This window comes from Sinohyriopsis cumingii, chromosome 6, assembly GCF_028554795.1.
Source record: "Sinohyriopsis cumingii isolate HCF-2022 chromosome 6, ASM2855479v2, whole genome shotgun sequence".
NCBI lineage: Eukaryota > Metazoa > Mollusca > Bivalvia > Unionida > Unionidae > Sinohyriopsis > Sinohyriopsis cumingii.
In genome coordinates, this window is record NC_142966.1 from 116,912,676 (window position 1) to 116,927,792 (window position 15,117).

The 15,117-nt window shown below is 34.7% G+C and overlaps 1 protein-coding gene across 8 annotated transcripts in view; it reads left to right on the forward strand.

Moving 5' to 3' along the window:
• The window catches only part of LOC149797805 (pericentriolar material 1 protein-like), a 135,330-nt gene that overhangs the window by 118,115 nt on the left and 2,098 nt on the right, over positions 1–15,117 (forward strand). For all 8 annotated transcript variants that reach the window (XM_089962781.1, XM_089962786.1, XM_089962783.1 and 5 more), the window contains 5 exons: positions 1,036–1,173; positions 2,269–2,396; positions 9,633–9,918; positions 11,680–11,748; positions 14,311–14,431. In XM_089962781.1, the coding sequence (XP_089818907.1) occupies positions 1,036–1,173; positions 2,269–2,396; positions 9,633–9,918; positions 11,680–11,748; positions 14,311–14,431 (742 nt within the window). The remainder of the gene's footprint in view (positions 1–1,035; positions 1,174–2,268; positions 2,397–9,632; positions 9,919–11,679; positions 11,749–14,310; positions 14,432–15,117) is intronic.

Consider the following 15,117-nt stretch of genomic DNA (forward strand, 5'->3'; position numbering starts at 1 on the left):
TTTGGTATATGTAATCATATTTGATACAAATGGGCATTGATGTTTGTGGGATAAATACACAGCAATAACTTGCTTTAATAATACTTTTGTAACCCATGCTAGCAAAAAGATTTTGCACTCACAGTGAATGTATTTTCAAATAATGATTTTTATTCGCCAGATACCGTCATATAGTTAACCTGGATACAATACGGTCTTAGTCATTTTGCACCTTATAACGTATTATGCATGAATGGCAGGTGCCTTAAAACGTAGGGTGATATTGCGATTTTGTTATCTGACATAAGTGATATACATTTCAGTAAGGATGCATATGCCAGTCAGCATCTGCTACATATACGGAGTTCATGGATATATTTTTTTTTCATTAATAAATTTTGCATGATAAATAAAGAAGGAAAAAATGATAACAATGCAAGGTCAGTTTCATTCATTTTATTTTTCATGTAAGTGTTTTGTTTATCTATTTTATTGTACCATGCAGTGGGGGGGGGGGCACAAATTCAACACAAAATTATTTCGTTTCTTAAGTATTGGGACATATACCTTGATGAAAAAAAGTTTCACCATAAGTTTCTGGGAAAGGAAAAAAAGAAGTATTTCATCTTGTCCTGATATATACAGTAAATAAGGTATATATATATATTTCATTTAATGATCTCGTTCTTCGTGACATTTATTGACCCAGATGAAGTTAGGTACATTAGATATATGCTGAAAACTCAGTCAGTCTACCTTAACCTCTGGTGAAACATCACTGGCAAGTAGTACTTTCTGAGGTTCTTATTTTCATTTCTCTAATATTCGGACAGCTTGTTTCCTTAATTTCATTCATCCTTGCAGAAGATTACATGCGTCAGTGTCATTCAGTTTCTATCCTACAAAAATTATGATAGGAACATGTTGTGTTAGCCATTGATCATATCTTGGTGAAGTTTTGTGTTCAGGTCAGTTTCTTAGGTACTGTAGTGGGGCATTCATATTACATATACACATTCTATGATAGCTAAGTATACCATGTTTTTGATTTTTTAGTTTTCTGACAGAAAGAGAACTGATGACCAGTCTGAAGAGTCTGACACAACAGAGAGCTCAACAGCTCAGGCAAGTGACAATGAGCAGGAAGAGGCTAGTTTAAAGGCAAGCCCTCGGGAGATGGAAGACCTAGGAAAGGTGAGTAGATCATAACATGACCTGCTGAAAGGTAGATACATGTATATTTTCTGTGTATTAATTGTATCCAGTTGCAAATGACAAAGACACAGATCTGCTGTGGTATAATATGCCAGCAGATGAAGGTCTGTGCTGTTTTCTTTCAATCACAGATGGAACAAACTACCAAGACTCCAGCATGCTGGTACATTTAGCTGCTGGTTGTACACAAATTAAAATGGTATTGTTTCATCAGATAAAATAGCACAATGTTCATCTTTTTCTGGTGTCTTTTTGGGGTTCACATGAACTTGTGCTGAGAAAATCAAAATTTTCTTTTGAATACATTCTCTGATCACATTGATATTAAGAAGAGGCTCCACTACCTCTCAAATACACCAACTGCAGAAAGACATTTTAACAATCTTGTTATCATTCAAGAATATCACAAATGGTTTTGATACTTGACGGTTAAAATGAAAAATGGTCTTATCTTGAATTCCAGGAAATTCATTTTGCCCAGTATTGTGAGTGATGTAAAATCAAGCCTGTTTCCTGATAGTGCATACAAACACCATATTGTGTATTTAATGATGTGAAATCGCATTATAATTCGTTCTCAATAGCCATGAACTGAAATGAAATAATTCAAGGAATAGTTTCAAAATGAACTATTTATTTGCATAGAGTTGGATAGGCATGGGGTAGCGGCTTGTTTTGTTTGATTTTACACTTTTATAAAAGTGATTAAGAGATTCTTCAGTGTTTATATCAAATCCACACATTAAATATAATAACAACAGTGTATGAATTTCATTGATTAATGTTTACATTTTGCATTAGATTCTTTTTCCAACACTGAGGAACTGCTTTTATGAAAATGTAAGTTCAAAATTGTAAAAATTCCCCTTCCTTTTCATTCAGTTTGAATGGCACATCATTACAACAAAAACATTGAATACTGAAGCAGTAGGAGTAATGTGTCTTCCCTAAGGCACGCCAAGGAATTCAGCTTGGGTTTGTTTGGACAAGATTCAAACTTGTCACCCACTGATTATAAGCAGGACATGCTAACCGCTCGGCTGCCAGGGTTTAAGTATATGATCTCTATTTCAGGCCCGTGACGATGAGATGGCCAGTCAGGTTCACATTCAAGAGATGGAGGACAAAGATGATGAGCTGGATTTGAAGTATGATGCTGTACAGATTGAGCTGTCTATCAGTGAAACTAAACCATTCACAAGGTAATATACTTTGCCAAAATTTCACATATTAATGTATGCCCTCTTGAACTTGTTGTCCATGCTGTAACAAAATGTCAGTTGATTTATTCATTTAAAATTTTGTCATGTATCAGCTTCAAGAACCCCATTAAAATGAAATAAAATAAAAAACAAAGGGACAGAAAACTTACAAGTCATTAAGTGGGATTGATTTGCAATTCAGAGTCTACTCAATTCTTTAAAATTTCAGGTTCACATTTTTCAGGTATTGAAAAATAATGGTTCACAAATTGCTTAATCTCCAGTGAAATGATTAGATTTCAGTTCTGTGTTCTTCTTTTTTTAAATTTGAAATGGTGTTATAGCCCCCTCAATCATAAAATGTTACTCAGCATCTAGAGTAATAAATATTACTACAAACAGGAAGACCTTCTCAAAATTGACAAATGCAGCAGTTTCATTGGTCAGAATCTTGTTGAGTATGATTTGGAGTCGAGAAAGGTTTTATAGACTGGATGGTATTTTTGGTTAAACTACCCCAATGATCTTGCTGAGTGTTCAGCATCTGCCTCAGTGCAAGAGGGTGTTGCTATGTCAGTGGCTGTTGTATAATGTTGATATGGCTTTTGCTGTTTATGAAAAGTTTAAATACTCCTCATTTCTGCTGAGTTTCTCAGAGTTAAACTGCATCAACCAGGATTTCTAAAAGCTAGCTTTCATGGTTTTGCTCATTTCACAGATGGTTTATCCTTTCCTGAATCCCAGCTGTATTTCAGCATTTGCCTTCAGAAATGAATTTCACTTACACACAGTTAGCTTTACCATTCCTGCTACTGAAACAATTGCATTTTCATTTTGGAACATTTATGTTCTGTTTGTTCAGTGGAATTGTGAATAGCACTTGTGATCAACAAAATTAAAAATATGGTGAGTACATTTTTATTCATGAAATGACTAATAGATAAGGTAACTGCTTTTGCATCGATAGATCTTTCAGCATTTAACAATGTCTAACAGTAGACAATGCAGAACTTTTGTGATCTGTTTTATGTTGCATTTTTCATGGATAAATGGTGGCTTATCTTATTTAAGGGTATTCATGCTTAAATAAAAAGTGCAAACTGTGGTCAACATTTATTTTTCTTGCACTCAACTGCTTTCACATTTCTCAGATATTTCCAAATTTAATTGGTTTGCATAAGGTTTTAGTGGGTATTATGTAATAAAAATATATATAATATATGCTTTGGAAGCAAAGAATGACACAGTCCATGATTTTGCATATATTACAAGATAGAATCATTAGAATAGTCCAGGCACAGGCTGTTATTCTAGAAGTCATCACACTTGTGCATTTATTGCTAAATGAGTCATGCACCAGTACGTTTTATGAGAAAGAGTCATTACACTAATACAGGAATAAACTGTGGTATATTAGATAGTCATTACACTAGTGAATTTATTACTAGCTAGAGTCATTACAATAGGGCATTTTTTATTAGAGTCATTACACAGTGCATTTTTACTAGTTATTAAACTAGTGCTGACATAAACAGTTGTATAATAGATAGTCAGACTAGATAGAGTCATTACACTTGTGCATTTGTTACTAGTCATTACACTAGTGCATTTATTACTAGTCATTAAAGCGGTAGCATAAACAGTGGTCGACAAGATAGTCATTACACTTGTGCATTTTTTACTAGTCATTAAACTTGTGTTTGCGTAAACAGTGGTAGAATTGATTGAGACATTACACTAGTACATTTATTACTAAACAGAGTCATTACACTAGTGCATTTATTACTAGATAGTGAATTTTTACTAGTCATTAAACTAGTACTCATATAAATAGTGGTAGACGAGAGTCATTACACTAGTGCATTTATTAAGAGATAAAGTCATTACACTGGTGCATTTTTTACTAGATTTATTTCTAGATAGAGTCATTACACTAGTGCATTTATTACTAGATAGTGAATTTTTACTAGTGTCATTGTACTAGTGCTGGCATGAACAGTGGTAGAATAGGTAGAGACATTACACTAGTGCTGGCACAAAATGTGGCATTCTAGAAAGAGTAAGTACTCTAGTGCAGAACTTTCAAGTTCATACAATTTTGCATGCCAAGTCCCATAATTATATATTTTGTACACTATACATTTGTTATATTGTGAGCACGAATAAATTATCTGTAATAAATTAATCATTATATTTGGGTTGTGACCATATATGAAAAAGAAGGGGATTGGAAATAAAATACTTACTTTACTTTTTGACCTAACCATTGTGGTGTTAACATTTGTTTTTACAATTTGTTGTCTCATTTTGCTCATACATGCCTTGATTCCTATAAATAACATGTTTTTTAAAAGCAAATAATAAATCAAGAATGAATAATAACTAACAGGATGACCAAAATTACCTGCTACCTGTATTCTTAAAACAACATTAATGTAATAAATCAAACTGCAGTAAAGTAAAAAAAAATATTAATAAAACAAAAACACAAAAACTTTGGTTTTGAGTGAATATATATATGTGTGTGTGTGAGAAAGAGAGAGAGATGGAGATGGGATGTAACAACAATGTGCTAGTGTGTGTAAGGTTGTTATGGTGCAGTTCATTGGCAATTGTATGTAGTAAGAGAAAGAGAGAGGGGGATTGCATGGTGATAGTGATCTTCCTTGTTTTGTTACATTCTTGTACAGTTACATGGTGATTGTGATCTTCCTTGTTTTGTTACATTCTTGTACAGTTGCATGGTGATTGTGATCTTCCTTGTTTTGTTACATTCTTGTACAGTTATATGGTAATTGTGTACAAAGGCACACTTATTTTGATGAGGACAATTAACATCTTTAAACAAATAATTCATTCCTGTTTTAATTGCATGAGGAATTGTCACATCATGCCAAAAAAAACCCACCTTGTTGTTCAGAATTATTAAAATTTAATGAAATTGTTCTTGGAGATCTGACTGCAACCAAGTTTCTAGATCAATGATTCATGAGGAGATTTACTATCCAGGTAAATATGGAGCAATCCATGCATGAATGGGTGCTAGAGACCCACAGATGGGATCAGATTTGTAAGGATATCGGTTAGGAAATGAACAAATCAACAATTTGGTTGAAGAACATTAGTGGTAAGGTGCCATCCATTTAGTATGTACACATGGAGGGGGAGGGGAGTAACCCAAATGCATATGCTTGCATATGGGTTGGGTGTGTCTGCTGACAATGTACGTATGCATAGGAAATGGGGAGGGTGAAACTGTGATAATAATTTGTCTAATATGTAACCTGTTCGACTGGGTTCAGTTGGCATTTGAATTTTTGTGGACACTAGACAGACTTTATAAAGTTATGCAGCTTATTTCTTTGATGCAGTCATTCAACATCGGTGGACTATCTGTTTTATTAAACACGTTAATATTATTAATCCTTGATAGTTTCTGCATGTATTAAATATAGGCCATTCTATAGAATTCAAAGGGGGGGGGGGGCATCAAGCATAGGTATGCAGGTGGGTGGGTGTAAAAAAAAGTATGCTTGTGTATGGGGGGAGGGGTCAAGCTTTGCCAGATTTTTGCATACATACTAAATGGATGGCCCCTAAATGCGTTTAATAGCCAGTGCCTGAACAAAAAGTTGGAGGTGCATGTGTATAGAAATAAAAAGATTCTTTCTCTTACAACATCAGTTTGATTCTCAGTTGTAATACTTCTCACTAGCAAATCTATGACAGTAGACAGCTTGGTAAAGAATGCTCATTAGCCATGATTGTTTCAGGATTAAGAGCCGTAAGGGCAATTGTCCTTCTGTTAATGAATAGCATTAGATATTGTCATGACAACAAGTAGTCACTTGTTATTCATTCTCAAAGGTAAAGGTAACAATGTAAGTGTGATTAAAAAAATAAGGATAGATTTGAGCAAACAATGAGGCGATATCCTTTCAAAAAGCGATGGACAAAGTCTTTCTGCATGAGGCATTCTATTTAAATGATGGTTAGTTTGTTTATTTTTAATTTTCTGTTGAATTATGTTGTAAGAGATTAAAACCACAATACAGTGGAATACATGTTATACAGCTGACTCCCGACTTTGCACAAAATTTGTGTTCCCATGAGCGGTCATGCAACTTTAATTGTTTTTGTTTCACTGCCATTATTTTTCATGGAATTTTTATATATTTCAGTTAACTTTAATTCCATTGACTTTAGCCATTTATGAATCATAATTTGTTTTGTTTTAGACAAATAATTTCATTTTTGTTTTGATTTCATTGTTAAGAATACTGCAAAAAATTTATATGAAATTGCATTAAGGCAAAATTGGCTTAAGTCTGAATTGCATATGTCAGTGGATACCTGTGCTAGTAATGTACATCATTCAGCATGGAATATTTTAAAGTTGACTTTCTATGTAGTTAACATGAATTAAAACAATTATTGCTTGAATTTTCAATTGTGAGGATGTGTCAGCATAAATATGGTAATGTTTAATACATGACAATATCAGTAATAACAAGGATAACATTGACAACAACAAGCCAGATGTATAGCATGGTAATCCAAAAAAATCTGCAGTACAGTCTTACCTGTTTATCATGATGTCTTCAAGCCTGAGGTAATACTGTCGACATAAGCAGCTGTCAGGATAAGGTTGGGGAGGGGGCTGATAAAAAATCAGTATTCAGCAGAGAAGTGAAATTTATCTGTAAAGGGTAACTGGTCATGATTGTGTAGGTTTTACACTTTGAGAACATAAACAATGTCAGTTTTGCTTAAATGAAGACAATAGACAAATGCAGTTTGAAATACACTTGTACATTGACAGCTTACATTTATGTTACCTTTGTGTTATACAATCCATAATGTGTGAATTACAGTACATGTACATACACATGAAAAATCCATGAATTTGGGTATAAGTCACATGTTAAAAAATTCCTGTATATGTCATATCCGATTAAACAATGTATAAACAGATGTATGAAAAAAATGGTTGTCTCCTTTTATGTACTGTACAATCCATTGTCAGTCAACACATGTAACTGAACAATTAACTACAGTATATGCATTGTCACCAGCAGCATGTGGCTGTTTAGTAGTTACAGTATTTACATGTTACATATACTTAAAGTGGTCTAGATTTTGGGCTACCAGAAAGAACAAACGTAAACTTCTTAATGAGGCTAAGGGAAAAGGACTACTCATAGGGAAGTGAAAACTTGTCACCAAGTTTTGAATTAATCAAGCTTAAGTAAAACTTGTACTTTTGTAAAACACTCACAAAGATGGAAACAGTAATACATATAATTAAGATTTTCTCCTTCGAATACACTCCCCAATCCCATTACGCAAAAACCTAGCGATACCTGGTGGTGCCAAGGGGACGTAATGAGCAAGAGTTATTGCCATTTGTCTATTGATATAGACACGGAAAGATGATTTTTCATCTTTTAGTTGGGCTAGACTCGTGAGATAGCAGGCTAATATTCCTAACATAATGAGATTAAGTATTCTTGGAGAAACATAATTTTCTTAACAATGTGTTTTCTATATTAAAATCAATATATGCATTAAAATGGAATTTAATTAAAATTTGAATTAATTAAAATTAAATGCTTTTGCAGAATGGGTGCTGATAGGGCATAACAAGAGCTCTGAATTTATATAAGCTTCTATTTTAGCCTCCTTCACAACAAATTTAGCAGTCTTCTAGCGCAGTTGCCTTCAATATAGTACTTTTTTTTATTGACTCAGCAGCTTTCAGCCATCCTATGTAAGTGAAATTTTTCACACAAATTTGCTAGCTGCCCCACCTTCAATCTCCTTAACGACAGATATTTAGTTTCAGGAGATTGTAAATTTAATTTGTGTTTTATGTTAGCCATTGTAAACATAATAAAGTTACATTTTTTCCTGGAGAAAATGAAACTCACACATCACAATAAATTTGTTCCCATCACCTGATAACTTTGGAAAATGCAAACATCGATCAGTTTTGATAGCCTCTAGACAAGTTTGGTGCCAGCTTCTTTTGATGAAAGGTGATTGTACCTGGATTGTTTGATGAATCGTGCATGTGTTATTGAAGTTGCCACGTAAACCAAATTCCAAGGACCAAACATATGCCCATTTGGTAATGCAACTGCAGCATTAAAGTCTAGTGGTGACATCAAATAATTGCAATTTGTTGACATAAGCAATAAGAAAACAAAGAATTTGTTCAATATGGGACCGAGGGCTTCTTTCGACTTGTACATTTTTTTATATCTCGAACTTGACGTAAGCATGACAAATTTGGTAGTACATGTAATAATAGACCATGAGATGAGGACTTTGTATTTTTGTTGACATTGGTGGCTTGTTGACATAATGTAGATACAAGTGGGTAGCACTGTATTAGCAGCAATGAAAATATATTTTCTTGTTTCTTATGTTTCATCCCTCAATTAAATATTTAACACAAATTAACAGAAACTTACACTTTTCAGATGAAGATTTGATTAAACATACTTAACAAGCAATGAATTTGGTCATTTGTAATTTCTAAATCATACAGCAGTAAAAAAATTAAAGTCAGTTGAAATCTGAACTCAAGTATAAAACACCATAATATGAGGAAAAAATTAAAAAATAAAGAACAAAGGACAGAACAGTGTGTTCATTACACATTATTTAATCTCTTTTTTTTATAGGTAAAATATGGTGGTTTTGTAAAATCTTTGGCAGATCATTCTTTTTTTAACTTTTTCAAATGAAATTTTAATGAATTTAAAAAAGAATATCTATGAAAAAATACAAATTTTATTAATTATGATATTTATGGATGTGTACAAAAAATTTTGAGAGTACAGGACTTGCCATAAATGGTTATCATTTTCTGTTTTCAGATTTTTCATAAGTATATAATAATTTTATATATATATATATATATATATATATATATATATATATATATATATATATATATATATTTCTTGGCACTGTAAATACATTCAGTATTGAACAAGCAAGTGATGCTTTTCTGTTGTATATGGAAGGGGATGGGTGCTTTGACTTTCATAATAATCCCCACAAACTTGTTGCCCCATGAATAATATCATGGAATTTCTTAGCACAGTAAAGAAGCTTTGCTGGTTGGAAAGGATCTTTTTACAAAGGGCAGATTTATGATTGTAGTTCTTTCTATTTCATTAACATGGCAAAGTATATGCTACATACATATCTTGTGTTGACTTTAAGGATTGGCAGTGATGAGGATGACGAGGATGAGGATGCAGATGAATCTCAGAGCAATGAAGACCCATCTGAGACGGCAGTATCACGGGATTATAGGCTAGAGGATGCCTCATGGGAAGAAGATGGGGAGGAGATCATTAATGGAGACGATAACTCTGCTTTTATGGCCCCTTCCCACCCAGCTGGTGTGGTTTCGGCTGAAGGAGACCAAAATGATGCAGATCAGGGGGCCGAGAATTCAGAGGCAGATCCTAATATGACCAATGGGGCTTCACATTTTAATGGAGATGTGAGTTCATCAGCTAACTGACTCAACCATGATCTGTATAAAAGTATATATTGAGTTGCATGTGTTTGTATATTTCAACCATGTCTCGACAACTTGTTCAGTTGTTTAGGTAACAAAACGTATACACTGACAGTTGTTAATTACTCTTAGGATGGGTTGTTTACAGAGGATTAAAGAATTTGGTCGCACAAGGTTTTCAGATATAAAGAAAAGTATATCTGCTATTCTTAAAAATTGGGTAGACTGCTCAAACAGGCATCTACTGATACTATGTTAGAGGTACCTCTTCAAGTTTTTTTTAGTTGTGACTGTGACAGATGTACACCTAAATGAAAATTTGTCTGTTCTGAATCCAGCAATTCATATTGGTTGTCAGCTCCACAGTATTTACCTATCACTGGAGGAGAAGCTGTTAGATCTGCCTGCATTAGCTTTCCCAAAAGCTTCATGGCTCCATTGTATTCAAATCATTGATTGGTTTGGAAAGAAGGAAACTTGTTATTTGCCAAATGAAATGGAAGGGGAAGTTAGTCAGGTAATCTATTTAAAGTGGGAATATTCATGTAATGGTTAAGCAATATGAGATTTAGATTTAGAGAGACTACTTATTGCTGGCCAGTGGAGGAGACAGTGACCTACTTTTCATACTCTGTTGAACATAGGAACATCTTTCGGATTCAAGATGGAAATGTTATAATTAGTTCAGTTTGCATTCAGAGGAACAATTTATCAATGTTGTGCTTTACCTTGATAACTAAATCTCAGCCTATGATGTTTATAAAAAGTCGACTGCATCATCTCCTTGTTCAAGAACTCGTCAACAGGTTAATCTCAAACAGTAAGGCTTGGCTTGCTAAATGCAGTAGCAGATTTTATGAGGTGAGAGAACCTGTGCAGGAAAGTGGGTCTAGTAATGTTGGTTGTTGTTGTTGTAGGGTTTAACGCCATTTTTCAGCACATGATAGGCTATACATGGCAGCCAGTATTAATGGTGGAGGAAGAACCCGGGAAAACCCTGGAAAGAACCACTGACCCTCGAGAAGATACTGGCAAGCTTTCTCACATACCCACATTGACCGAATCCGAGACTCGAACCTACGCAGACAGAGGTGAGATGGCAGTGATCCGTAACGGAGAGCGCTTTAGACCACTTGGCCACTCGGGGCCCCTCTAGTAATGTTGGACATTTTTGTAAAATTGGAATCTTATTCAGAGCCTCTTCGAAGCTGCTATCTTACAATACATGCTTTCTGCATGCACTAACATCAGCATGCATTGTGGGTGAGTTGCAGGCCCTTTTACTTGACCTGAACTATCCCCAGTTCAGATCAGATGGGTCTGTGGTGTTAATGACACAACCAGAATTCATTGCTAAGAATCAGTTACCATCAGTAGGTAATTAGAAGGGTGTTATCCAGTCCATCTAATCTATTAATATATTGAGAGAGGTAGCTAAGAAAGACCCAGCTCGTGCTATCAGACCTTATTTAAAATGCATGGAGATTTATTTTGTTGGTTTTAATGGTACTTTAAACAGGGTATTGGCTATATCATGTAAAGGAAATGTTAGCAAAGTGGTTGTACTACCATCATATTAGGATAGTGGTTTATCCTTTTTTATAGGGAATTCAGACATTCTTCCTTAAGAGGAGGCTAATGATAAAGATACAAGGTATATAAATATATTCCATGAAATTTAGTCCTGTCCATAATCTTTATATGTCTGCTATTAGATTTGAATATATCTTACCTTGTTTTCAGCTTTTAAATGGTGATATTGAAGTCATTACAATGGATGACCTTCCTCCAGCACTTCAGGTTATGTCAAAGGTATGTTTATATACTATATTTATAACATTTGAAGTACTCTATTGTTGTTTAGATCACCTGACCTTAAGGCTAGGTGAGCTTATGGTATGGTCCTTTGTCAGTTGTGCATCATCCAGCATCTGTTGAACAATTGATATTTTCAATTCTCACTCTCCATATACAACCAAACTTGCAACAGAGCATACTGGCATGAAGGCCTCTCAGTTTTCTCGAAATGATGCTGATCCACTATCAAATATGATTCTCATTACCACAGATAGAAAAATCTTTCCATAATCCATCAACAGTTGCTATTTTCAACTTCTCTGTTAAGCCTTGACCAATTTCAACTGAATCTGGCATAAAGGCCAACTAGTAGACACATTGCCAATCTGCTACTAATAGTAGAAAACTTTCTGGTGACTTTTTCTAAAACAAGTTTTTCCTCCATCAGTTTTACAGGCCGCCAAGTATAGCCTTATCTTGCACTGATAAATAAGGTTGGACCCAAAACAGCAACAATAATTATCCAAAACTGCTGAATAGAATTTTCCCTAGCTTGACAGCAGGCATCTTGGCATAAAAAAAACTTAAATATTTGTACAGATTATGCTGATCTATCATCATCAGGATGGCCACCATTACTAAGAGTGGAACATGCCTTGAAATGTAATCCACCATCCAGTGTGGCCACTGTTACTACAGATTTAAACTACTCCAAAATCACTGAATAGGGATTGACCAAACTTGACTGGAAGTGTCTTGGGATGAAGATACCACATTTATACAAATGATCTATCATCCAGTATCGATGCCATTACTAAAGTAGACAATCTTCAGTACCTACTCAATAACTGCTTAACACATTTTGACAATAGTATCTTAGCTTGAATATATGGTAAAAGATACTGTTCCACCATCAGGGAGTAGAAAAACGATTACACTATGACGTCTTTCCAAACAATGTTGAACTGAATTTGACTTTGACACAAAACGTCCTGGCATGGGAACATTCAGAATATTGGAAAGGCGGTTTGTGAAAGGAGGTATTTAGCATTTTGAACATGGTATTGGTTATATTATGAAGTAGAAATATGAGCTAAGTGCCTTTCCCAATTACACACCAAGGCAGCCAACCTAGGCTGGCCTTTGTGGCTAATGAAACTGCAACCCTTGGATTGCAAGTTGAACACTATACAAATGTGCAGTCAAGTATGGATGAAGATAATAACAAAAGCCAGAGAAACCTTGAAATTCTCGTTTTTATAACATGGATAATCACTAGATCTGGAGAAATTTCATCATATAGCATACTTCTGACCCAGATTTCTTGGCCAGCTGCTCTTTTATTGGCTATTAAGCAGATGTCAGCCAAGTGAGCAATCTCAGGCATGCATTGGTCCCATTTTTGTTTCTGACTTTCAAAGTAAAAATTGTTCTGCTTTTTTCTATATTTAATGAATCTAAGTGTTCATTCAGCTGTACCAGCATAGTACTCATTGTTATGAATTTGATATGGAATGTAATTTAATTTGCTATTAGTCTTATATAAGTTTCAGTTCAGGACCACACACAAAGTGACGTTGGTTTTATTGGATCAGTTAATATTTAGGACTAACTTACTCTTTTATCTGCAGCTGGAATACATGGCTGCTTTAACTATCTGGAAAATTACAATTAAGATTTGTTCTTTCTCATCTATTTTCATTTTTTTATTTAGTGACAAATTTTTTCACCAATCCAAGTTAGATTTATGCAGATTTTCATGGACATGAGATTAAAATAGTGATCATGTAACTTTTTTTTATGGGGAAAGGAAATTCTATAGTAAATTATGTTTTTCTGAGAATACTTACCTGATCACATTACTCCTAAACCCTCCCAGAAATGTGAGATTCTTTGTTATTGTTGAACTCCAGCTGCAGCTAGATCACATCCAGGAGACAATTGGCCACCAGGCAGTAGCAAGGGAAAGTTTTAATAATATCCCCGCATAGAAACTAATTTTGGCATATGTGTTGTGTATAGACAAGGAAGATGCATTTTTTCTTCATTCTGGGAGTGCAAGATTAGGAAAGTAGTTTAGTTACCTAACTTTAATATAAATGGATAAATATTCTTTGAGAATTTGCTTTAAAAATTTCCTCTCATGTTGATGTTTTTGCAAGTCAGTGACATCTGGAACATACTATATATACTCACATATATGTAGAGTCCAACTGCAAACTGCACAGACCCAGATCTGCCATTGCATAATTCACCAGCAGATCTTAGTCTGTGGGATTTGTTATGAGTAATCAGTAGAACAAACAACATTGATCCTGATCTGCAGACACATGAAGCTACATCAAATCATGATCTTTGTTGTTTGCAGTTTGACTTGACTTATGAGTATGGATGGTACATCATTGCACAAGTTATAGGTGATACTGTGCTCCACAGTACATCTGGTACATTTGTCTGATATTTCCTTATTGTGGGGAAAAGTGGGCATTTTGGAATTTCATAATTTAGCAAATTCAAGTGGAAATTGTTGTAAACATCTTATGTGCTATGTGTGCTGATGTGTTCTCCCACTGACAGGAGGACCTGCAAGCTAGGATAATGGAAGAACAAGAGAGTACATCAGGAACAGCGGGGATCCTGGCCAGCATGGAAGGGGAGACGGAGCTAGCAGGGGATGGAGAGTTTCTTAAGGACCCAGGTAGGTCAGAGCTACAGCTTTCTTGTATCCTGCATTTGGCTAACAGGGTTTCCAAATGGAAGTTCAAGAACTGGAACTAGCTTATAATGTATTCTACAGTAAACCCATCTTGAGATCACCCCATTTGCCAGCATATAGCGTTTCAATACAGTTGGTTTCATTCAAGGTTATCCAAGTATGTAGCTAAATAGATAAATGCATTAAAAATATGGTCTTAAATGACAGATGCCTTCTAAAAACAAGGGATCTTTCAGGACTGGTTTTACATAACCTACCTTTTAAAGAACTTGGTTGCTGGGCCATAGGGTACTAGCATTAAGTAGTATACAAAATCAGTAATTCTGGGCCATAAGGTACTAGCATTAAGTAGTATACAAATCAATAATGATGGGTCATAGGTAATAGCATTAAGCAGTATACAAAACCATTAATACTGGGCCATGGGGTACTTGCATTAAGCAGTATATAAATCAGTAATACTGGGCCATGATGTGCTTGCATTTATTAGTATACAAATCAATAATGATGGGTCATGATGTGCTTGCATTTATTAGTATACAAATCATAATTCTGGGCCACGGGGTACTAGCATTAAGTAGTATACAAATGAGCAATACTGGGTTATGGGGTACTAGCATTAAGTAGTATATAAATCAATAATGCTGGGCCATGGGGTACTAGCATTA